The following is a 25,937-nucleotide window of genomic DNA, read 5'->3' as shown; positions in this document are numbered from 1 at the left end:
TGAAAGGCCAGTCCTTTCTCACAAATCTGAGTAGCAACAGAAGTGACAAGAAAGGGAAAAGGCAGGAGAACAGCAGCGAGGGAGACAGGGAGGCCGGCGACGGCACTGCTGGCTGTTTTTAGAAGCAGTGACAGATACAATCAGCTGAAACAGCAGAGAAACAAATCGCTCCAGACAGAAGACAGAACAGCTTTGCTGCCGCGGGGGACACCCAGCCACCTGTCTCCGGTTTCCATGGCCCTTTGGGATCTGGGGCAGGGAACTCCGCCCTGGGCAGAGTGAAATGAGGGCAGGCCCCTCTGCTCAGCAGCCCCCAAGAGCTTTCGTGCGCCCTGCGGGCCGGAGCCCCAGTGATGCGTTAAAACCGCTCCTGTGTGGTCTCCATCTGCGTCCACAGCACAGCCTGTAACGCGTTTTCATACAGTACCATCTGCAGAGGCAGCACTAAGGAGGGGCCTGGGGAGCTTCATGCCCCTCTGCCACCTTTTGATATAAATAAGTGATGCTTTCTTAATCTCTGATTTCCTCTTCCATCCAGATTCCTGCCCTTACATCGTCCCAAATAGGAAACTTGAAGTTGCCACGATAGTCACCATCCATATAATTTATCACAAACTGTTCGCTGTGTTCAGTTTTATAATGCCAGGAAAGTGTCTACAACATTTTAGAAAAGACATTTCCATTGAGAAAACATTACAATGTTATGGCTAGATACTAAAACCATTGGCCCATTATTTAGGGAAAACCCCAGCTGTACGGCTCATTTCCTAGAGACAACTGTGTTTTTATTTTAGATCACTCTATGCGATTGATTCAAAAGGTTATCTTGAGTTCTGCTATAGCAACCAGAGTTCTGGCTTTCTGAAGCTGCTAAAATGAAGGGCTAGAGTGGTGATCGGTTAATAACGCCAGAGCAGCGGCAGAATCAGAACACGTGCATCAGTCCTCATGATTACCCGGATGGAGCAAGGCCGGGGTGCAGTGTGCTAACCACCGTCTGCCTCCCTCCACGCTCTGCCGATTCCCACAGGCGAGAAGGTAAGCTGCCACGAGCACACACCTCCCAAAGTTTGGGCAACGCCAGGGCCAGCTCTCCCGTGATTCCCTCTGTGACTCTTTCAGCTGCAAGTAATTGTACCCTCCTCCTAACTTCCATGCTCTGGCCACCTCCCCTCTGAAAGCTCACTCTCTGCCTGTTGAAGTCCTCTGTGGGTGTGATTTATCTCATCCCCTGAAATGTAAGCTCTGGAAGGGCACGTCTCATCCTGAGCCACCTCCTCTCTCCTCCCTGGCTCCTCCCCATCCCCCCAGCACTCAGCTCCTAGCAGGTGGGCATTAGGTGCTGGCGGACTGATGAGATGGTGGGGGTGGGGACAGGCCTTCTGTGTGCATTGTGCTTCTACCAGCCAGTGGCAGTACAGATTCTGGGCTCTGAAGCCAGGTTACCAGCACTGGAATCCTGGATCCTTGGACCAGTTCCTAATATCATGGTGCCATGGCTTCTCACCTCTAGAATGGGGATAAGAGTAAGAATGACCTTGTGGAGGTGTTGGGAGGAACTGAGGAGTTGGTCCCTGCAACACGGTTTGCACAGTGCCGCCTGTAACGCAGGTGCCCCGAGTGTGAGCGATTGCTATTAGGAAAGCCGGGGCTTGGTTGCCAAGAATGCTCATTCTTGTGTTGCTCCCTGGGCAACTATAGAATCACGTTAGAGCATGTCTGGATTTTAATTCAGTTTAAAAAAATGGCGACTCTTGGAGAATGTTTCACTCAGACCTAACGTGACTATCTTGGAGGAAAATGTTTATGGAGTAGAAATATTTCCCAGGTTGTTGCAGCTAAATCGATAAGATTGATCTCCACCTGATAAAACTTTCAGGGAATTTTTTGGGTGAAAAACAGTAGTTTTAATACTGCTCCCACTTTCTTCCCCACATATTAGGAATCACTACACATGTTGCCATGAGACACAGCCCAGTGGTCCTTCAGGGAATTCAAAAGCAAATAACTTGAACCCAGACTTTTAAAGTTTAGGAGATTGGAGTCTGGGAACTGATGAGCTAGAGAAATACATGTAGGTAAAACTAGCCATTATTCCACACTTTGCGAATTAAGCACCACACAGGTGCCTCCTTTGAAAGCCCAGGGCCTCCTGGTTACCTTCAGCTCCAGGGCACAGGCTCCACCAGGCAGGGCCCGAGTTGGTTGTAAGATGAACCTGGGAGGTTCTTCCAGTTAGACTCAGCACCAGGAAACAGTATTGGTCTCTCTGGAAGGAGTGTTTTAATCCCCAGCCTTGCAATCTTTCCTTTCCGCACTCCTGGTTCAGATTCAACTTCAGGATGTGCAGTTTTCTCTATCAAGGACTCTGCCGTGCCTCTCCTTGATCAAATTGTGCTTTTGCCATCTCACCAGGAACGCTCAGAGACATGGTTCTGACCCAGCGACAGAGGAGGTCTCACTGGCCGCCTTCATCATGGGCATAGCTCTCGTCAGCCCCTTCTGGGCTGGGCCCATTGGTCACAGCTCAGCCTTCTGTCCGCCTCCATTCCACAGGCCCCTTCAGTGACAGCTGGGCAAGTCACAGAGGCAGGGGAGAAAGGGTTATATTCCAGCCACACGAGGGCCCTGGCTTTGTGGAAGGAAGAAGCAGGTATGTGGCTCTTCATGTGTTTTGAGGAGCAACAGGTGGGCATTGGAGGAGGGTGCCTTAGGAGGCAGCTGGAGTGGGGGTTTTCTTCACCCCTGGGGAGAAGCGGGCATCTTCCAGGGGAAATGGTACTCTTTATGGTGCTGCCCGGCCCCCTGTGCGCCTGAGCTCTAGGTCCTGGTGTGGGGGTGGGGCACATAGGAAGGACTGGTGACTGCTGTTCAGGGCTCAGCATGGCAGTCTTGCTGCAGGCTTGCCCAGGCCTCCATGCCTCTGTTAGCATCTGGTTTCCTGCCTTGTTTCTCATAACCACGAACTGGGTACTGGCCTGGCTTGAAGCTTCCCTGCCACCAAGCTGTAGTCTAAAATCTTGTCAGTTGTGTTCTCTTATTTCTTCATTTTCAAACTTTTCCTTGGGTCTCCTACTGGATCCTAGTCTTTTAGACGTGGGGCAGTTCTCTTATCTTCTAGGGCAGTGATGGTGAACCTTTTGAGCTCGGCGTGTCAGCATTTTGAAAAACCCTAACTTAACTCTGGTGCCGTGTCACATACAGAAATTTTTTGATATTTGCAACCATAGTAAAACAAAGACTTCTATTTTTGATATTTATTTTATATATTTAAATGCCATTTAACAAAGAAAAATCAACCAAAAAAATGAGTTCGCGTGTCACCTCTGAGCTTAAAAGGTTTGTCATCACTGGACTAGATCCTGTCCCAAACTTGCGTGGATACCTGGTACTAACTGCAATGGTCACCAGCTCTCAGCTCCCCGCGGTTGTGCCCACTCACCGCTGCCCACTATGGAAGCTCCCTGATGCCGACCGCCCGACCCCAACAGAGAGTTTATGGTCATACCTCATTTCTCCCCCCACCCAACCCCAGGCCAACACTGCACACCCACCATCTGCTGATTGCCACCCACAGGCTTGCTGGCCATGTATGTGGACCTGTGGTGACTTCCTCCTTCTGAGCTCCCCTCAGCTGGGCTCTTCCCATCGACCCCGCCTGCTCTCAGCTGCTGCTGTCCTGCTCCAATGGGGCCGTGAAGGGCTATCACCTGCTCCAGGACAGTCCTTCTGCCAATAGGGACCCAGACTTGTAACTGATTGATTGATTCCACCTTGTGATGACAAGTGTGTACAGCTGTCCAAACGCACGATTCACTTCAAAGTTAAGACAAGTCTTGTTTGCTTTCTGGGAAGTACAGGCTCCATTTCCCGATTCAAACACACTTTACGTCTCTGCATGGCCACTCTGATCACGCTGCCTAAAATTTCAACCACAATCCCCAGTATTCCCCAGCCCTGTTTCCTTACTGTTTTCTTAGCACTTTTCACTAATATACTGGATCTTCCTTACTTATCTTGCTTATTATTTATCCGTCCTGGTAAATATAAGCCCCACGAGGGCAGGGATCTTTATTTATTTTATTATGCCTGTACCCAAAGCAATTTCTGACCCAGAGGAGTCACTCCACTAATATTGATGAGTGAAATGAAGAAGCGAGTGGTGAATAAAGGGCTATGTCCACCCCTTGCCAGCCAGGCCACTGGCCACCCAAGGCTGTGGGCATCCTGCTTCCCCCTCCCGTCTAGCCTGTTGTCACAGCCCTTGGAGCCCAGCTCCGTGACTTTCTGGTCCCCCCACAGCCCAGCACTCACCTTCAGCTTGTGCTCATGCTCCTTGTTGACACGTGCAAGCAGCTGGGCTTTCCTCCTGTTGAGGGCGTCGATGAGGGCATCACACTGGGCCACCAGGCAGGCCTCAAACTCCACACTGTTCTCCTGTGTGAGAGAGCACACATCTCAGCCAGAAGCCGCCGGAGAAAACAGAGCTTGCCTGTCCACTGTGGGGTAGAGATCCCCATTGAAGGGAAGGAAAGAGAGCTCTATCCACAATGCACATTTGCCATCTCAAAAGTAACTGTATAAGTTTCATTCTATAGTGGTTGTGTTTTGCTCTAAATTTAGATCAAAAAGGAAGAATATCACTTGATCAACTTATTTTTAGCAAAAGGGAATCGTCTCCAAAGTCTGAATTATATTAAATAAAATCAAGCTTTGTTTGCAGAGTTGCACATGAACCCTTTTGAAGGCTGGCGTATGTTCAGCTGTGTTTGGTGGAAGGTGACATTCAGAAAGGCTGGTTGCCTGAGGGGTGGCTACTGTTAAGGCACAAGAGATGAAAGAGTCACTGAATTCGGGGAAAGAAATAAGAAAGAGAATGGCAATGGTCTTCAATATTAAACCATAATCAGACGGCACCTGAAGTTTGTAAGCATAATCATGGACAAGAGCGCTCCTCTCAGTCAGGAAAGCCAAGTGAACAGAAACGGGTAGGTTGTTACAGTCAGACATGAACCAACAGCTTGTGGGGGAAGGGGGCCACATTCTGAATGAATGACAGCTTCCCCAGGGCGCTTACATTGAACGCTGGAGCTACATTTTTTAATTCATTACACATTCATTTTAAGCGACTCTTTCTCTAAATTATAAGCAACGTTAAGTTTTGGTTTTAGTGGCACTTGCTTTGAGTTCTCAGAGAAGCCCCCGGAAAACATCATGTAAGAGCGCTCTCTGTCCCATGCAGGGCAATACTGGGAGGGAGAGGGGAGCTTTCTCCTCACAGGCTCTGATTTGGACCAGAAGGAAAGCTTTGTCTGAGGAAGAGGTGGGGTTCAGAGGCGAGCCTGGGGCTGCATATTTTATGCCAGAAAAAGCAAAGAAGAGGCTCTATTGCTTGAGAAATAGAAGGACATGTACAACTATTAGGTTGTTAAGGAATTAGAAATTTTAACACGGGCACATATGCCAAAAATAGGCAAAGAAATCAGTGTGAGATGATTTAGAAAGAAGGTTGACTTACAGTAAGAAAACCATTTCTGCCTTGACATGGGTTAATTATTAGTTCAGAAAGACAATTTAATGGAGGGAAGAGCTCAGGTTACTTCTCTGGTAAATAGTGCAGAAAGTCATTATTTTAGCATGTCATGCAATTTATGGCTTCTCCTTTAGCTCTAGGCAAGAATTCACCAGCGTCCAGATGCTGGCTGATCTGTTGGTCATTGTGTCCAGATAAAGCAATCTGAAATTATAGTCACCAGGAGATCGTGGTTGAAAAATATTTAAGTATCTAAGTAGAGGAGAAGCATCACTCTGGGGTAGAAAAGAAGGAAAGAGGAAGAAAAGGAAGGGAAGAAGGAAGGAAGAAAAAAAAGAGTAAGTGCGATTTGTTTGTTACCATTTGATAAGATATAATCATTGCAAGGTGCTTTGGGAACCTATAGAGTTTAAAAAACTCAACAACAATGGCTCTCCATTCACAGAGAAGTAGACCTCTTTCTAAATACACAGCAGTGGAGAATTAGGACCTCTGTGTGGAAGATGGGAACTACTTGGAAAACCAGGTTCTTTCTGGCTACTGGCAAATGTAACACCTCAAGAAAGAACATGTCAGAAGCTGGTCTGTATGTGTGTTTGTATGTAATGGAAGAGACAGAGCAGAAGAAAAGAAATGGGATTTTCCCCACAACACATAGAAATAACAGAGATGAAACAATCTCCCTCATCACATAGTTTCATCTTGTCCTATGGGGTTTGCTGCCTGTCTCAGGTGCTGCTGCCTCAGGTACCTGGATCTGCTGGACCATGTTGCGGAGCTGCACCAGGAACTCCTTGGCTTCTTTGGCCCTGTCGGACAGCCCGTTCAGCGCCTGGGATAGCTGGCTCTGCAAGACAAAGAAGGAAGACATGGAGCTGTAATCACATGACACAGCAACAAGATCAAACAGGGCAGTGTTGACCCGAGGCCCAGGAGTCCTCGGCCCCCTCAGATTGCTCTTGTCTGAGTCAGGCCACTTAGCCGACATTGGTACATGTGGGTTCTGATATCAAAGACCTCCAGATGCCTTCCACTGGCTTCGAGTAGCTTCTCTTCTGATGAAGTGAGACCTTCTGGCCATGCAGTCAAAGGCCCTGGCCCGCTGATATTTGCCTGGAATTTCCTCATCTCATTAAGTATTAATTCAGCAATAATTTATTCAATGCCTGTTATTTGCAAGAATTTTTTTTAAAAAGCAGAGTCAGATGATCTGATAATTATCAACATTATTTAGCGCAAAGGCCTATTGCTGTGGGGTCAGGGCAGATGGAGTGAAGAGAGTCAAGAACAGGATGAGGGAAGGAAGGAAGCATCCCAGTGTGATGCTCTGAATGGAAAGATAACTTAAATGGAAAGATAACTACAAAGGGCACAAGGACATTCTTCCTCATTAACATCCTCTTTCTCCCAAGGATAGCCCTGTTGCCTAACTCCTCTCCACACTAGCCTCCTAAACCAAGGTGTGCTGTCTGTGATATCCCACCCTACCCCATCCGTATAGGGAAGCAGTTCAGCTGGGGGCACATGTCCAGGGAAGCACTTGCTTTCCCAGCCTCCCTGTCTGCTGGGGTGGCCACGGGACACACCCCTGATGGATGAGACCTAAGTGGGAGTCATCTGGGGCAGGCAGAGTCTGAGGAAGCCTCTGCATTTCTGCAAACATGGTCCCAGTGTCACAGATGCACTCTTCTTCCCTTTTGTTCCTGACTTTATGACAAATTTCTTGTGATTCTCAAGAGGAGAGGGCCAACCTGATAAGGGAGCAGGGGTAGAAAGAGAAAGAGCCTAAGGTCCAGTGGCATCTGTGAACAGCTGAACCAACACTTGAGGTCTCCTACCACTAGGCTTCTTGTTAAACTCACTCCAGGTTGAGTCCCTGCACTGGAGTTTCCCATCACTTGCAACCATCACCATTGCACTTGATACAAAATCCCATCACCTGGCAGCCTGGGCATGTCCCTCCATCCCTCCTGTACACTACAGAGACAAACGCCCTTTCCCACATGTCTTCTTTGAAAACGAAAGTCCACTCTCCTCCTTGCCAACACAATGCCCCATCCACTTTTTCCTCTCAGAAAAGAGACAGAATCTTAAAATTGTATTTCTAGGTCCTGTGTATGTTTTGCACTTATATTTGCCTTATTAAATACAAAGTTGGGCACTAAATCTCTTTGAGAATATGCATGCCAAGTGCTTGGTGAAAGCAATGTAGAGTAGTAGAAAGAACAAAGAAAGCCTTTGGAAGGGTTTAAATTCTGGCTCTGGCCCTTACTAAGGGTGACCCTGAGAAAGTTAACTTGTGGCTGAATTATTCCAATGGGCAAAATGGGAATAATAATAATAATAATGATACTTTGAAGTTGGATTATTGTGAGGGTTTAGTGTATTCACTAATGTGAAAGTTCCTGCTAGTTAAGGGTAGTGGTTAAGGGAACTATTCTGCATTAATGAATGCTGCCAGTTACTGGCTGTTCAAACTTTTACCCATAGTTTTACCTTATCCATAAAATGAGAAGAATACTGTTACTCTTGGAGGTTGTGGGCATTGTGTGATATACAATCCCTAAAGCCACGGTGGTGCATGGTGCATGCTTAATAAACATTGACTGTTTCTAACTCTTTTTTACCTTCTTCCTTCCTGCTCACAAATGCCTGCTGACTGACTGGGGACATTTGAAGAAGAGATTCCTGTAGAAGAATGTACTTTATCACTTGTGCCTTGATTTATGTACTCAGACTCTGGGAGGCCAGACCAACAACATAACAGAATAAGAAAAAGCATAAAATGAGACTACACTTGTGAAAGGTCTGGAGTGGGCCGGGGTCGCGCACCTATGACACGAGGCCATAATGTATCAAAAAAGATTTTATTCCGACCACCTGGGTGCAGGTGGGCTGAGACCAAGAAAGGCATCAGTGAAGAGAGCAGGGAGAGATAGGTTTTTATTAATCCTTGCTGGCTGTGAGCCGCTCTGCTGACATAAGGGTCTGGTCTGTCCTTGGTTCCTCCCATGCCAGGTGTCTTCTGGTTATCTGAGCTATGCTGTGCTCAAGGCTGCAAGCTTTCTGCAAGATATCTGCTAAGCACAAAAGTCTTTCTCTGCCCCGTTTTACTCTCTTTAACCCTTTCAACTTGCTGAAAGGGCTACTCAGTTCTTTATTACTAGGTCCCCACTGCACTATAATTTGGGGTAAAATTTTCTCCTCAAGAACTTTTTCCAAGAGCCCAAGGGATGAAGGGAGGAGAGGATCTCATTCAGAAGAGCAAGCAATAAAATGAGAGACATATTCCAAAGGAGGCATTTTTCACTGTTCTTCGGAACTAACTCATAGCCCTTCTTTTTCTGAATGAGCAAAAGCTGGCTGTGCCACCCCAGTTTCCTCCCCCTTTTGATTGTAACCTTCACCTTAGTAACATTTGGAGGTTGGAGTACAGAAGCTAAATTCATTCAGTTACATTCCAGTTACATTAATTTCTTGCATTCCAGCTTTGCAATTAATTGTATAAAGTAGGTCAAACCTCCCCCTCCCACTAAAGAATTGTTGACCAAGTGCTGCTGTAAAATTATTCTGTCGTTGACAAAGAATGCTGGCCTCCTCCACTCTCAGGATTGTATCTGGCAAAGCAATAAATGAGCTGCCAAATCTATTTGCAGATTTCCTCTCTTTGTGTCTATGTTAAGTCCTAAGGATGCCTTCTACCTGGCAAATGAGTGTTCTGGAATTTGAGAAACAACTGCATTATAAGATAAAGATCTAGAAACCTCTCTCTGAAGCTTTGCTAACTTGCAGAAATTGAGCAGGAGACAATGAAAAACACCGGAAACTGTGTATCACTGGAAAACGCTCTTCTCATTGTAAGGATTTATGTGTGTGTTCTTTTTACAAGATAGTCTTTTGATCACATTTGTAAACTCCATCTGACATAGAAGAACTTTATTATTGATGGATTTTGTTTCCCAGAAGCAATTAAATTCCTGCTCTGTGCTAACGGAGATATTCTGTACTCAGGACCACAGAGTAGCCCTGTAAATTCATACCTGCACACTCGAGATGCAAATATTTAGTGTGTGTTTTCGTTATGGGTGCGCGCCATTACAAGCTGTTTATAATGCCTTGGCAATGACATCCTGATTGGTTGGATATTTGTTTTCAAATTTACTGAAAAAGTGTCATGATCAGAAAGTGAATGAGAGTGGGAAAATGATGTAGCCAGAGAAGCACTGACAAATTTCCAGTCAAGCGCTCAGAGCATGCTCTGAATAGCCAAGATCTCCCCAAAGGATGCGAGTTGTCCGGAGCCTGAGGAGAGAAACAAAGAACCCTGCCTCCCCCTTCCCTCCTCTCCTGATTTCCTCTCCAGTCTCTGCCCGGACTGGCTCCCCTGGCCTCCCAAAGGACAGAACGTTACAGGAGCCGGGGCTCAGCCTGGGAGTGCACAGGAAGGGTATCTCAAAGCCTGTTATGATTTAGGCTCAGCTAGTGGGTAAGGAAATTCCATGCATCCTGACCAACTCCTTACTTGCCTGTGCATCCACCCAGCCCAGCCCAGCTGCTAAGCAAGCAGACACAGAAGACAGGGTCTTCCTTCCTTTCCCTACCAGGAACATTATTCATGTGTCCACCTCCCGCACCCCCCCGCTCCCCAAATTTACTGCGACTATTGGATGGAGACAAATTGGGGCAAAGGAAGCTTCCTGGCTGCCTGGGATCTGAAGTTACAGGCACCCCTTGCTGCCTCCCCAGGGAGGCTCTGTCACAATGCATGCTGCTCAGGACTGCAGCCCCATCCACCTCCTTCCCAGGGACCGAGGCCAACACAAAATGCAGGAGCAAAGCGACAATCCAGGCAATGTGATCTGAAGGAAGTCGTCCCCCCCACAAACCCCACCCAGGGGAATAACAATTTTTCTTGAAGAGATACTGATGTTTGAGTCTCACTACGTACTGACATTATATAATTAAAAAGTAAAAGCAAGAAATTCTAATAGTTATAATATATTGGCCATTTACTTTAAGCCAAGCACTCTGACGGGCGCCTTTACTACGAGCCCAATGTAATCCCAGTGACCACCCCGCCATTGGCAGAGGCTCAGAGGGGTACAGCTGGGCTCAGGTTTGACCATTCACATGTGGAAGAACCAAAACACAAACCCTCGTCTGACTCCAAAGTCATGCTCTTTGCCTCACCCTCCCAAAGCAGAGAGCTCTTCCTTCACCCATGCAGGAAGGAACCAGAGCAGCCCGTGGTAAGAGCATGTAAAACCAAAGACGATGAGCTGATAAGGGGATTTGTTATGCTTAACAATCAGACCGTATGGAAACCATAGCATGGCCAATTAATCTGTGAAATGTTCAACGTTTTTTTCCCTGCATAAAGTTTTTTTTGGTGAACTTGAAAAGGATCCCTGTCGAAGAGAGGGGGCAAGCAGCTTTGGACCGGGGTCCAGTCCTGGCTTTCTCACCTACTGACCTGAGACCTTGGCAGAAACCAGGCTGAATATGGAAGGAGGTGAACACATGAGAATTGACCCAGTGAAGCTTTAAGCCGAGGAACCTTCAAACAGAGCCACCCAAGGGCCTGTCTTCCTTCTAGCTGAAGCTCCTCTTCTTCCTGCCTGCACCCCTCCTGCCCCCCGAGGGGGTCTCTCCTCTGGATTCCCTGGTGGTGGAAGTTCCCGGATCTACCCCAGTCCCAGCTCACTGCAGTTACATGGGGAGGCAGCCTCAGAGGCTGGTCTGCCGGAAGGTGCCACCCTGTCTTTCAGCCCAGCAGCAGGGCTAGGGCTTGAACAGGCTGCAATCTGCAAGCCGAGTAGCTGAGCCTGGGAACTGAAACACACAGCCCAGCCGAGAGAGAGAGAGAGAGAGAGAGAGAGAGAGAGAGAGAACATCTGATCTGAGTGTGGGTGAGGCTCTATGTGTATAAGAGTGTGTGAAACTGTATGTGATTGTATGTGTATATGTGTGTGAGTATGCGTGTACAGTGTGTAAGGGTGTAAGAGAGTATGTGAATGTGTGTGTATGAAATCTCCCATCAGTAGAGTAGGCTCCTGGCTTTGGATAAGACTGGCACCAGAGAGGTCTGATGGGTAGGGATTTGGTCCACTAACTGCTTATTTCTCATTGGCTGTGACAAAGATTCTCTCTGTGGCTAAACTCTAGCCAAGCTTCTCTGAGCTGTGCTTGTCAACTAGGCTTCCACTTTTGCCTAGAAAGACTTGAACAAAACACTAATTAGTTTTCTAACTGCTCAAAGCCACATCCCTAGGATGACACTATCCCCCCTTAGAGCATCTGTCTGAGAAAGACTGTCAGAAGAATATACTGTTTGTTCCAGGCTCCATCTAAAGACAGTTTCCCCATTCCCCGTCTCCCAGGCTCTGTGGGAGGGTAGGAGCCTAACCCCGATAAACACCAGTTAGCAAACCCAGGTGGGTATCACATGAGCCAACCCCTCCTTCCCACTTTCTGTAATTTTTCCCTTATTTGACTCAGTTACTGAGTTCCGTCCCTCCCTCCTCCTTCACTCTCCCCTTAAAATACCCAGTTACCTCTCTACAAATTAAAGTTGAGATCAGTGAAGGCTGGACTCTTTTCCCTATTGCGATGGTATATTACTGATTAAAATCTGTCCTTACCACTTTACCTGGTGTTTGGCTTTGTTACCTTTGACGGTGGCCAACCCCAGCTCTGACGGAAGGAGAGCTGGGACAACCCCAAAGAACTGGCCCTTCAAAGGCTCAGGCTAACTTTAAGGATAAGTAGGGAAGCATGTCCCCCGCAGGTCCGTGTTCCCCTGCCTGAGCTGGCACATCCCACACATGAAACAAATCTCACCCCTTTTATCGTGAACCTGACCCTATAAGTTGTGTGGAAGACAGAAAGAAGGAAGACATTATGGACTTTTAATCTAACAGTTACATCCGCTTTCCTACCCCTTTCCCATCTCAGTGCTAGACCTGTGTGCACACGCACACAAACATTCACACCCAAAGCTTATGACAAATGCCATTTACCACCTGTTTAGTAACAAATTAAACCCAAACATTCTGTTCCAGTCACTCTTTAAACCATAAACGTGTACCAGAAATGCCATTATCTCATCAGATTGTACCAATTGAAATAGATAGGACAATGGGGCCAATATAGCACTGGGATTAAGAGGACAGATCTAATGTCAGATGGACTTAGGTTTAAATTCTAGCCTTTTGCTAGCGATGTGATCATGGACATAGCACCTAAATGTAGTGGATACTGGGGTGCTCTGCCCAGATTCCCCTTGAAAGGCCAATAACTCCTTTATTCCAGCTGCTGGGGTATCACTGTTGATAGATTCCACTAGAACAGGGGTGGGCAAACTTTTTGACTCGAGGGCCACAATGGGTTCTTAAACTGGACCGGAGGGCCGGAACAAAAGCATGGATGGAGTGTTTGTGTGAACTAATATAAATTCAAAGTAAACATCATTACATAAAAGGGTACGGTCTTTTTTTTTTTTTTAGTTTTATTCATTTCAAACGGGCCGGATCCGGCCCGCGGGCCGTAGTTTGCCCACGGCTGCACTAGAAACTGCTCCTGCCAACAGGCAACTACATTGCTCAAGGCGCTTCCTTCTGGGGTGGCCCATGAGTGGCTGCTGGGACCCCCTTGACTCCATTTGAGAACAAACTGACAGGCCATTTCAGTCCCAGAACTCCCTGCAGGACTGGCTGAGGCCACTGCTTCTCCCTCTACTTCTCACTTCTTACTTCCTCACAGGTGGATCTACTGGGAACACTCAGCAGCTAAACATTCCTACGCAACTCTGAGTCTGTGTCCAGGGAATCCAACCTACAACACTACTTTCTGGGCTTAGTTTCCTCATCTGCAATATGGGGATAACAACAGTACCTACATCATAGGATGTGGTGAGGATTATACGAAATCTTGGGTAGGAAGTTCTTCTATACAACACCTGGCATATTATAAGCATTTATTTCATAAGTAGTATTATTTTTATAATGAAAAGTATGTTAAAATATACATCTATATCAGTGGTTCCCAAACTTATTTGGCCTACCGCCCCCTTTCCAGAAAAAATATTACTCAGCGCCCCCTGGAAATTAATTTTTTTAAAATTTTAATAGCAATTAAACAGAGAGATATATGTATTAATGTTTCTACCTTTTTCGTAAAATATAGTAAAGAAAGGTGTAAATTAGAAACATTGAAGTTTGAAATTATGAAACTATTTATTGAACTCAGAATAGAAAGGTAATATAAAAAAAGTTAAAACAAATGCACCTGTGGCCATCACCACCCCCCTGGATCGCTGCAGCGCCCACCAGGGGGCGGTAGCGCCCACTTTGGGAATCACTGATCTATATCATTAAAAGACTGTCATTCCACATGTCCCACTTTGGGGTTTGGTCAGTTACAATCATTCAGACAGTGGGGTAGATTGTTCCCTCCCCATTTTTGCCACATGACTTGCAGGGCCTCCTGTAAATGGTGTACCTGCCCCGTTGTCATCTGTGGCTGTGTAATTTGCTTTGGTCTGAAGAGGCATCATGATTTTCTGCCAGCTCCTTTGCTCTTCTTTGTCACATGAAGCTGGTAGTGTGTTGATAAACTGGTTCTCAAAAAACAAAAATTCTGATTTAAAGTGTTTGCCCATTTCCACGGTGTAAATGCAAAGGTGATTTTAGACTACCCCAACGATATCACTGAACATGGAGTTGGGAAGAGATGCGCACCATCAACTCTTGAGCTGTGAGCTGGTAGGAGCCAGGCCCGCACAGCACTGGGTATGCCCCACACAGCGGCTGTGGGCCTCAGAAGGAAGGCAAGCAGAACAGAACTTCGACTACCGCCTAGGAAACTCCCACGAACAAGAAAAAAACCTTTGTCTTAAAAGCCACTGAGATTTTGGCAGTTGTTATGCCGTAAAACTGACTAATACAGATAACAAGGATAATTTTTCCCTTCACAATTTATTAATGTAATCCCTCTTCACAGGGTTTCACCATGGGCCAGGCACAGTGCTTCATGCTAGGAAAATAATGATAAAGAAAGTCAACACAATCTCTTCCCTCAAGGAACCATCACTGCCCTGAAATGACCACTATTTTGAGCTCGGTAATGCCCATGTCAGAGCCCTCTCCCATAGGCGCTCTAATGAAGTGGAAGACTCGAATATTCTAACAACCAACAGAATGTAGCTTCTCTACCCTCAGAGGAAAATGCCAAGCATCTGCTTTCCTAGCAGGACATGGCCAGTTCGGGCCACAGTTTGAATTCCAGAGATACTTCGAGCAGCTTTAAATCCATCAAACGGAAGATGTTTCTCTGCCTGAGACAGGAAATTTTTAACCTGGGAATGCGGGTCACCACGCAGGGTTTTTTAGCAAGGAGACCCAGGAGCCACTTTTCACATCACAGCACAGCAAAGACCTTGTAAAACTGTGGCCTCACCCGATGTTCACAGTTTCTTAGGAGAAAATGGATTTTCCGTGTTTCTATGGCTTTTGCTCAGCGTGCTGGCAGCTGTAAAAGAATTCATGTGATTGAAGGCATGAAACTTTAATAAAGCAGGAGGCATACAGGCTGCAAGGTCAACACCACCCCGCCCAAGGCTCCGTCAGAGAGCATGCCTTTCCATGGATATTCTGACCCAAGGTCTGTGTGTTGTTAGGCAGTTACTATGTATTTACAGCCAAGGATCAAAAACATGCCTTCCTTGGGCTAAGGCTTTGTGTAAATATTGAATTTCACATCCTGCAGATGGACTACAGGCTAGATCTCCTTTGTGCAAATGCTGCCTTTCCTCTGGAGGATGGTAGGGCCCCAACCAGCAGGCTCTGCATCCCTTTCTAGAAAGCTGTTTCCTCCACGAACCCCTCTGGCTGCCTTCACGTCCACACCTCATGGTCCACCGAGTTCTTCCAGGAGCCCTGGCGTTCTGCTTGGTCTGCTACCAGGCAACCGTGGGAAGAAGAAAAACAGATCTGAGATCTGTAAGTGCCCAGTTCTCTGTAGTATTTATTTAAGTGCCGCAAGTAGAGATTCTCAGTTCTATAAGTAAGGGCTGTTTATGAACAGCACAGCAAATAAAACTGTGGCCTCACCCAATGTCCACAGTTTCTTAGGAGAAAACGGACTTGCCATGTCTCTATGGCTTTTGCTTAGCGTGCTGGCAGCTGTAAGAGAATTCATGCAGGAACTGTGATTGAAGGCATGAAACTTTAATAAAGCTGATGGCATACAGGCTGCAAGGTCAACGCCAACCCGCCCAAGGCTCCGTCAGAGAGCACGCCTTTCCACGGACATTCTGACCCATGGTCTGTGTTAGTTAGGGGTTCCCAAGGCTTTCTTGGTAAACAAACACATGATGAGGCCAAAAACATGCTGTTCGAAATGTAGGTGATAAAGTGAAAAATCGCTGGGCTATTTTTCATATATAAATGCTTTCCCTGTGCTCTTTTGGAGACTCAAGTGTTAAATGCTAAAGCAAAAATGACTTCTTATTCATTCCCCTCAAATTTCCAGGGAGGAGAACAAAACAACTGGTGGGAGCAAGATTTTTTATTTGTTTTAAGAAATAACTTTTTACCCCTTATTTCAAAAGCAGAACATGCTCATTTCAGAAAAGTCAGAAAATAAAAGGACTTAGAAGAAAAAAAAATAAAACTATCAATATCTCCAGAGTCACACAGCCTCGATGATGAACTCTTTATGTTTAGCCTGTGAAATTTTGTATACATTTATAGACAGATATGTATGTCTCTAAATAATGTAAATCAACAAAACTGAGATCATGTCATATGCCCATTGCTCGCTTAAAATCCCCTCTTTTCACTTAATATACTATAAACTAGAGGTCCAGTGCACAAAAATTTGTGCACTGGAGGGGGCGGTCCTCAGCCCGGCCTGTGCCCTCTTGCAGTCTGGGACCCTTCAGGGGATGACCACCTGCTGGCTTAGGCCTGCTCCGCGGGGGATTGGGCCTAAGATAGCAATCAGACATCCCTCTGGCAGCCCGGCAGCCCTCGTAGGATGTTTACTTGCCAGCGGGGAGCAGGCCTAAACTGCAGTTGGACATCCTTAGCGCTGCTGAGGAGTCAGGAGAGGCTCCCACCACCACCGCTGTACTGGCAGCCATCAGCCTGGCTTGTGGCTGAGCAGAGCTCCTCCCATGTGAGAGTGCCCTGACCACCAGAGGGCAGCTCCTGCATTGAGCGTCTGCCCCTGGTGGTCAGTGTGTGTCATAGTGACCAGTCATTCCCAGTCATTCTGCTGTTAGGGTCAGTTTGCATATTACCCTTTTACTATATAAGATAGAGGCCTGGTGCACGGGTGGGGGCTGGCTGGTTTGCCCTGAAGGGTGTCCTGGATCAGGGTGGGGGTCCCACTGGGGTGCCTGGCCAGCCTGGATGAGGGGCTGATGGCTGTTTGCAGCTGGTCACACCCCCTTCAGGGTGGGGGTCCCCACTGGGGTGCCTGGCCAGTCTGGGTGAGGGGCTAAGGGCCATTTTCAGGCTGGCGGGCAACTGAAGCTCCCAGCCTCTCCTTTTTTTCTGTTTTTATTTTTTTTAATTTTTACTTTTTATTTTTATTCTGGGATTTATTTACCTTCTATAACTGTCACTGGAGCTGAGAGCCGGCTCCAGCTCTGAGGCCCGGCTCTAGCTCTGAGGCTGCGGCTGGCTGAAAGCAGGTATCTGGGTTTGTTTAGCTTCTATAATTGAAACATTGTTTCTTAGAGTGCAGCTCAGAGGCTGGCAGCGGCAGGCGGGGAACCTTGCTTCCTCCATCACTGGAGCAAGCAAGCCCCCTGTTCGCTTCAGCTGCCTGGCTGCTGGCCGCCATCTTGGTTGGCAGTTAATTTGCATATCGCCCTGATTAGCCAATGGGAAGGCTAGCGAAGTTACGGTTAATTACCATGTTTGGCTATTATTAGATAGGATATTTTTGCTTCTGACTAAATATATGACAATAACTTTTTTAATAGCTATATGACACTGATAAAATTTGCTAAGTGGTAGTCACTGCTTGCAATATTTTACACATATAACTCATCTTTAAAACAACTCAGCAAAGGTGAGTACTATTATTACTCAATTTTTTTTATAGTGATAGAATTAAGGCAAGGGAGGTTACGTGGTCCAAAGTCATAAGCAGTTAAAAAGCAGAGCAGGGATTCAAATACAGAGATTTTGTGGCCAGAATCTATTCTATTAACTGCTAATCTGTAAGGTAATGACTGTGTGGGTGCCTCATGATTTATTTAACCAATCTCCTATTTTAGGACATTTAGTTTGTTTCCATCTTGTTGCAAAGAGCTGAAATGAAATTCACATAATAAATATTTAAACACATTTTTTGATTATTCCTATTTCCAGAAATGAAATTGCTTGATCAACAAACTTTCAAAATTTAGAGGTTTTTAAACATCATGTTATCAAAATGTCCCTCTGAGTGGGAGTTCAATTTACACTCCTGCTGTGGTGAGTGATGAGAGTAATACTTGCCTGTATATCTTAATCCAATTATAATTTATACTAGGGGCCTAGTGCATGAAATTTGTACACATTAAAAGGGAATTAATTAGAGGAAATATTTTAATATTGCTATTTGCCCTTTCTCTATAATAGAAGTGTCAGAGATGAAAGAAAATTAGTAAAATGTATATGAAAATCTCCCTCCTCTCAGAGTCTGGGATACGCTGCGGGACCCAAAGTCAAGTCCCTGCCCACCCGTGCACTTCTTGAAATCGTGCAAGACCCAGACCCGGCCCGGCCCCACACCCATCAAGCCCCGCCGGGCAGGGGGCATGGCCTCAGGTCCCCTGTCAAGCCTTACTGGGCGGGGGGCGCAGCCCCTGGTCCCCTCTTAAGCCCCACTGGGCGGGGAGCCCAGCGTGAGGGTGCGAGGGCACAAGGGTGAGAGGGCATAAGGGCGCGAGGGCACGAGGACGTAATGACCATTTGCATATTAGCTCTTTATTATATAGAATTTTTTGTTACCTGATAGGTAAAGAATGGAATCTCATTTATTAAATTTGCATTTAAAAATTACCAGAGTGGTGTGTTTTTTAAAGCTTCTTACTGATCTTTTCTTTGTAGTTAAGGTTTAAGTTCTCATTTGTATTATTTGTAAAGCAGTTGGAAGAGGTGCTCCCACAGTGTTTGTTAAATTAGTGTCTTTGCACTGCTGACGACTATCAGTGAACAAGGCTGGCCTCATCATGTGTTTGCTCACCAAGAAATCCTTGGGGACCCCAAACTAAAAAATGATCTGAAAATTTTAGGTAGTCTGTTGAAGAGGAAGTGAAAAGTCATGGATTACTCTTTAGAATTTATAGTATAATCATTATTTTGTGGACTTATGCACGTGTATGGTAGCTTCTGGTAAATATTCAATGGGTGTAAGAGAAGAATATATTTTCTTGTAGGAGTGGAGGATAGATGTATAAGATAATATTCATAATATAAACCTTCATAATACATTTAAACTTGTTAACTGGGTTAATCAGAAATCTTGTATTCTTGCTCATTATTTGTCTCCTTGACTTATAGCATTCTAAAATAAACAGGTGATCGCATTTCTCACAAGGATTGTGCTTTAATCATGTTCTTCTTTGTATCGAGTTTTTGCTTTATGTAATCTGTGGCTTTGTTTTTTGTTACATCTTCTTTGTGCATTCATTATACCTTTAACATCAGATCAGATCCTTCTGTTTCACTTAGTTCTTTCGGTCTTAAACTCCTTTTCACTTGATGCTATTATATATACCCTCCTTGCTCTTTCTATCTCTCTAGTATAATAACTTTGCTTACCTTTTATTTTAAAACTACATTTGTTTTAAATTGAATCTGATGTTTATTTCCTTTATTATAGGGAAATTTGGGCTACTTACATTTATTGTATTAATTGACATAGTTGGTTTTTCCATCAATATTGTTTACAGTATAACTATTAGTTATAACCCATTTTCCCTTTTTTAAATTTAAGTGGCTTTATTACATTTCTTTTAATATCTTAATACCACTCAACAATTAATTTGGATGTTTTGCTATGCTTTTTCATGTTGCAAGCTGTTACCTTCTCATCTTTCATCACATGTAAACCTATATTTGTCCATCACTAAGTCAAAATTAACTAATAACTTTGATCCTCCTGCTCTACCACATTCCCCAAAATGCTTCACTCAATGTTTAGTATCTCTTGTAAATTAAGAATTAACATTCTAAGTAACCCCTGGATCAAATAGATATTAAAACTGAATTTATGAATTATCTAGATATTGAGAAGGAATAGTTTACAAAAATATATTGCTTTTTAAAACGTGATGTTTAGACTAGGAAACCCAAACGCTCTTTACAACATTGTTCCCACTAGGAATACTGTTCTTAGATGAAACTAAAAAAAACAGGAAGAGTTTTTTCCCCTCCTCCCTATCCTGCACCTCCTAGACCCATAATAGAATCCTTCCCACCTGTCCTATATTTTCAAAGCTAAATCAAAATGGTGGCCAGATCATTAAAGAAAGAGGTGGCTTTTCTGCCCTTAAGTGCTTACATCTAGGATGGCTCTTGCAGACTGTTCTTATGTTCTGAACATTCAATAATTTCAGAGTGTATTTTCTTCCAGTATTAAGTTATGAGTTTCATTGCAAGATACAATGGCTTCCCCCTTCTCTCTTTTTAATCCTCTTTAAAAATTAACACTATTACAGCTGTCCTCCCCGCTCCCCATTTGTGGCTTCTCACTCTTTATGTAATACTAGAGGCCTGATGCGTGAAGATTTGTGCAAGAATGGGCCTTCCTTCTCCTGGCTGCTGGCAACACCTTCGCTTGGGCCGGAGCTGCCTTTCCACCTTTCCACACTGCCCAGAGGCCCGGAGCAGCTGGGGTGTGTGGAATGCCTGCATCGTGGCCATGGTGATGACACAAGCATCCTGCCCCACCCCCGGCCGCTCGGTGCCTGCATATGCAAATTAACCCGCCATCTTTGTTGGGTTAATTTGCATACTCACTCTGATTAGCTGGTGGGCATCACGAAGGTATGGTCAAGTTGCATCTTTCTCTTTTATTAGTGTAGATTTTTTCATAATTTCAAAGAATAGATCATAGCTAAGCAACCCTGTATCTGGAATTGACAACACAAGATGCCTTTAAACTTTACTGGGAGACAATTACAATTGATGGCATTATCATCCATTCCTCAGCCTTTGAGATACCTTGGGAGGGATAGAAGCCATACTTGTGGCCTTACATCAGTAAGCTGCATTAATTACTATTCACTTCAATGGAGCACCTGTGCCTCAGCAGCATCACTGGAACAGGGCTCAGCCACGCCACCACAATTGGAGTGACTGGGTATTGATTTTGTATCTTGATAGAGTAGGCAAAATAATGGCCCCCACTAATGTCCACACACTAACCCTTGCACCTGTGAATATGTTGTCTTACACAGCCAAAGGAACTTTGCAGGTGTGACTAAGGTTATGGATGTTGGGATGGGAAGGTTATCCTGGATTATCTGGCTGAGACCATTCTACTCACACGAGTCCTTAAAAGTAGAGGCCCTCTGGGCTATGTCAATGAGAGAGAGATGTGACTTCAAGGGAAGGATCAGCGAGCAGTCACATTGCTGGTTCTGAAGTTGGTCACAAGCCGATGAATGGAGGCAGCCTCTAGATGGAAAAGGCCAGGAAAGGAATTCCTCCTAGAACATCCAGAAGGGACTCAGTTCTGTGTGTTGGACTCATGATCTACAGAACTATAAGATTAAAAAATAATCTGTGCTGTTTTAAGTCACAACATTTTTGGTAAGAGAAACCTAATGCACCGGAGAAGGCAGTCAGTTGAGCTGGATGCTTACTCCCTTTGGCAATGGCCAAATTGCTTCACTTGACATTTTATAAATTTGTTTAGAATATGCATCTTTTGCTTTCCCTTTGGAGTTCAGATGCTTTAGTTGGAAAGCAATATGACCACAAAGAATAAAAAGAATCTGACTCATCACAATCTGTGGACACATTTCAAGGTGGAGTGAAGGACCAAGAATTGGCTCTTCAGCTCTTTTCATACACTTGTGAAGTATTTGAGGCACCTGAGCTCCTGATAAACTAGAATTCTGTGAGAACGAGCTGGCTCATCAGTCCTGTAGCTAACCATCAAAAGTGAAGCTTCCCCATCAGGCTGGAGTCAACTATTGAATTTCACTGACTTCTTAAAAGTAGGAACAGAAATAGATTTTTGGTCTCTTCAGAGCAAGTGGCGATTGTCCATTTAAGAAGCCCGAACTGATGTGTGTTTTGAATAATGAAGTATTCCTTTTCAACTTAAATCTGTTCTGGTCATCAGCTTATGGTTACCCAGAAATTTCAGCTTACTTGAACTTGTATTTATCTTTAAAAAACTACATTTTTCAAGGGCTGGCAAATGTTAATCATAATATCTGAATTTTAATTCTGACTTCTGGGCCCCACTACAGCATTGATGCAGACATCAGCATAGCTTCTTTATAAACAAAGGACACACAAGGAGAGACGCTACACACCCACTAGACTGACAACGCTGAGTGCTGGTGAGAATGGGGAGAATCACACATTGCTGCTGGGACTTAAAATGGTGCAACCATTTCCCACTTGGGAAAACTGGAGCTTTCTAATAAAGTTAAATTTACTCCTACCCTACATGACAGCATATGTCCACAAAAGACTTGATAAAATGTTCATAGCAGCTTCATTTATAATAGCCCCAAGTTGGAAACAGCCCAAATATCTACCAATAATAACAGGGGTAAATACATCATTTCTATTCATACAATGGAATACTGCTTAGTAGTAAGAAAGTACAAGCTAATGATATAAGCAAAACAAGTGATTTCAAAAATATTACGCTAAGCAAAAGAAGCCACAACAAAAAAGTACATATTGTATTTATGTAAATTTCAAGAACAGGCAGAAGTAACCTATGATGATAGAAGTCAGAAAAATGGTGACTTTAGGAGGTGGAGAGATTGGAAAGTGTTGTGAGGAAATTCTCTAAGGTAGAGAGGTTCTTTATCTTGGTCTGGGTGGTAATTACATATCTATATATACATATACAGACATATATATGTAAAAGTTTATTGAGCTGTAAACATAAGGTTTGTATATTCTGCTATAGATAATTTATGCTTTTAAAAAATGGACTTTTCCCCTAAGAATAAATACTCCTTATATCATTTAATTTCTATTTACTGAGAATTCCATACTGTGTAGGAAAAAAGTTTTATTTTCAGATGGTTTTATTTTTTCCAATTGAATTTAAATAAATACTCACAAAACCCTCAAGCCTCATATGCTCAATATTGAGAGTCCTCCACTCAGAGGCTGTTTCTCTCATGTCCTTCCCCTGGTCCTGCTGTCATTTCTCTTCTGTTGCAGACACCCAGCACCACCTGAAATCTAGTCACATGGCAACTGCCAACTCAACTCTGTGCCCTCTCACAATAACATAATTTTAAATATAAAGACATGTCTGGCTGACAGTCCTTCAAAAGGAAATGTATACCTAATTTGAAAAGTGGCGATTCCTCAGAGGGAGCAGGAATGATTGGAGCCAAATAGTAAAAAATTAGATGACACCCCCCCTCCCCCCACTTTGCCAGTACCTCTGCCCACACTCAAAAATGCCCCACCCTTTAGGAAGGCACAAATACCATAAGGCTTGTAATATGTACGTGCTCTTCCTGGTCAACTCATGATGCCGTAAGTTTGTAGGAAGAACTTGTGGGCTGATGTGCTGGGTTCCTTTGACTATGAGTGTGAGAAGCATGTGCTCCTTTCATATCCTGTGTAATAAAAGGCTAATATGCAAATCGACTGAATGGCAGAATGACCAGTTGCTATGATGCACATTGACCACCAGGGGGAAGATGCTCAGGAGCTGCCCCCAGGTGATCAGTGAGCTCCCACAGCGGGAGTGCCACTCAGCCAGGAGCTGGGCTCACAGTGGTGGGAGCCTCTCTTGCCTCCACAGCAGCGCTAAGGATGTCTGACTGCTGGCTTAGGCCCGCTCCCTAAGCCATAAGTCGGACATCCCCCAAGGGCTCCTGGACTGTGGGGCACAGGCTGGGCTTAGGGACACATCCCCCCAAGTGCATGAATTTTGCGCACTGGGCCTCTAGTTGATAATAAACCCACATATTCTGTCTCTGACAGTCCTAACATTTAATTTATAAAGCCTGAATACACTGCAATTAAATTATCCTTAACATAATTCTCCCTCTCACTATCATGGTTTTAATTACTCTGAGAACAAACCAAACACAATCTTATTATTCTAATAAATGATCCTCTTTATTGGCAAAACAGAAACCCCTTGGGATATCTTCAATGGCTTCTGAAACACATTTAGGAATCCCTCCTCCACACCCAGTATGGAAAGGTTTTAATAGGGTCCAGCATTTATAGGTCAATTTCCATCCAAAGTAAAATTAACAGTGATCATCAATATTGCTCAGAGAAATAGATTTAAGCCATGTCTGATTTCCTTTTACCCTTTCCCTCTGCATCTTTGTCAAGCCCCATCTTCATGCAAGTGAATTGCAGTGCCAGCCCAGTGAAATGGGAATGGTTGCCATGACAACAGGTCTTTGCTCTGCTAGTTAGAATGTAAGATTTGACTCCTGCAGAAATAAATCTCACCATGGGAGTGGGTTGATTTTGTAAACAACTTAATAACTGTGCAATCATTTCCAAAGAAAAGCCTGTTACAAGCTTGCAGGAGCAAGGGTAGGTTATGCGAGGTGACTGGTGAATCTGCCGCAAACATCACACAGACAGCAACGTGCAGGAAATGCCTGTTTTGAGCTGCTGCACTTGCTCTGTTCTGCACCCGCCAAGTGTGGGCTGCACAGCCTGGACCTCCTGTGAATTTCAATGATGTTTTAATCTGAGGTGGAAGGAATAGATTTTAGTGCATCTCATAGCAAATGACAAGTGTTCACCTCCAAGTGTCTTTCTCCTTATTTCCAGAAACCATTATTAGTTCCTTGAAAAGATGAGATTCCCAGAGCTGTTGTTAAGGCATCCGATATGGTATGGATTTAATTTCTTATGATCTATTTCTCTGTTAAAACTAGCTGCTGCTATTGAACCTCTTTGCCATCATTTCCCCTTCTTAGTAATCTACCTTTTTTAATAATTAAAAATTGTATGGAAACATTTTCAGGTTTTTCATTTTCATTTAAAAGCCTAACATGATGTTGTTTCAAATAATGCTTTACTAGTACAAATGTATTTTGCCAACAACATTTACTATACTGATCATAATGGTTAATTGGAATTTGTAAGAAAAGAATGCAGTCAATGTAGTGGTAGGCACTTAAAGCGAATTCCATGAACTCCAGTCCTGAATCCATTGAGCCATGTTTCCTTCTGAGCAGCGGGACTCACTGCTGGAGCAGGAAATGCTGCTGGAGTGAGGTTGTGTCCTCCGCAGAGATCAGAGGAGGGGATGAGTGTGCAGCTCTGAAGATGGATGCAATTAGTCAAGATGTGATGAGGACCCTCTGCCAAGTGCAAACCTGATAGCTGAATCAATTCCCTCCCATCCCGCCTCGTGATGCATTATGCTAAGGGAGCTGGTTTTTAAAAGCCACTGCAAGTATTCAACAGCATTGTCTCAGTACACTGCCTGTCACCATCCCCACCCAGCAGAAGACAATTATGGTCAAATATGGGAAAGTGTTCATCTATGTTGCTCACCGTCTTGTCCCCTCAGCCTGCCCCCCCTCTTCCTATGCCATCTCTCTCTTTCCTTCTCTCAAAGCTTAGGAATGATCTGATACCAGTCACTAAAGAATGATCTGCCAAATACCCCATCCATCATCCTTTCATCGAAATTCATCCACATTAAATTTTTATCTAAACCAAAGATTTCCCTTTTAAATCTTTTATTTCTAGTTGTCGAATGAAAGACTTTGTCTTTAGCTAAGGAAATTTTGGGTAATGTTGAGAAAAGTAACAGTAAAATTAGGAAATCTGAATAAAATCAGTGGACTATATCAATGTCATGTAATATTGTGATATTGTACTATAGTTTGTGCAAAATGTTACCACTGGGGAAACTGGGAAGAGGGTAGAAGAATTCATCTATAGCTAGCATAGGCATGGAGGTGTAAGATGGCCTGCCCTGGTTGGAATGGTGAGCCGCTCAGTGAGGCTGCTGTAGGGCAATGAGAAGACATGGTCCAGAGATTTCTTGATGCTCTCTCCGTTTCCAGTAGTAAACACAGCCATCACTAATCAAGCTGTTCCTAACTTTCTTAAATTACCAGGCATAGGCATTATGCTTGGGTTTATTCTGCTGGCTTTCGGAAAAGGTCTGAACTATCATTTCATTAGCAGTGTAATTTACCTTGTGC

At 44.5% G+C, this 25,937-nt stretch overlaps 1 protein-coding gene across 9 annotated transcripts in view; it reads right to left on the bottom strand.

Annotated features, from left to right (window-relative positions):
- Positions 1-25,937, bottom strand: part of TRIM9 (tripartite motif containing 9) — a 93,301-nt gene that overhangs the window by 40,131 nt on the left and 27,233 nt on the right. For all 9 annotated transcript variants that reach the window (XM_070419784.1, XM_070419801.1, XM_070419815.1 and 6 more), the window contains exons 2-3: positions 6,285-6,380; positions 4,315-4,437 (exon numbers count right to left, since the gene is read on the bottom strand). In XM_070419784.1, the coding sequence (XP_070275885.1) occupies positions 4,315-4,437; positions 6,285-6,380 (219 nt within the window). The remainder of the gene's footprint in view (positions 1-4,314; positions 4,438-6,284; positions 6,381-25,937) is intronic.

Source organism: Myotis yumanensis, unplaced genomic scaffold, assembly GCF_028538775.1.
Source record: "Myotis yumanensis isolate MYYU_CA2020_CCGP unplaced genomic scaffold, mMyoYum1.0.hap1 SCAF_1, whole genome shotgun sequence".
NCBI lineage: Eukaryota > Metazoa > Chordata > Mammalia > Chiroptera > Vespertilionidae > Myotis > Myotis yumanensis.
Note: the sequence above shows the minus strand (reverse complement) of the source record. Positions and strands in the feature narration are given on the sequence as shown.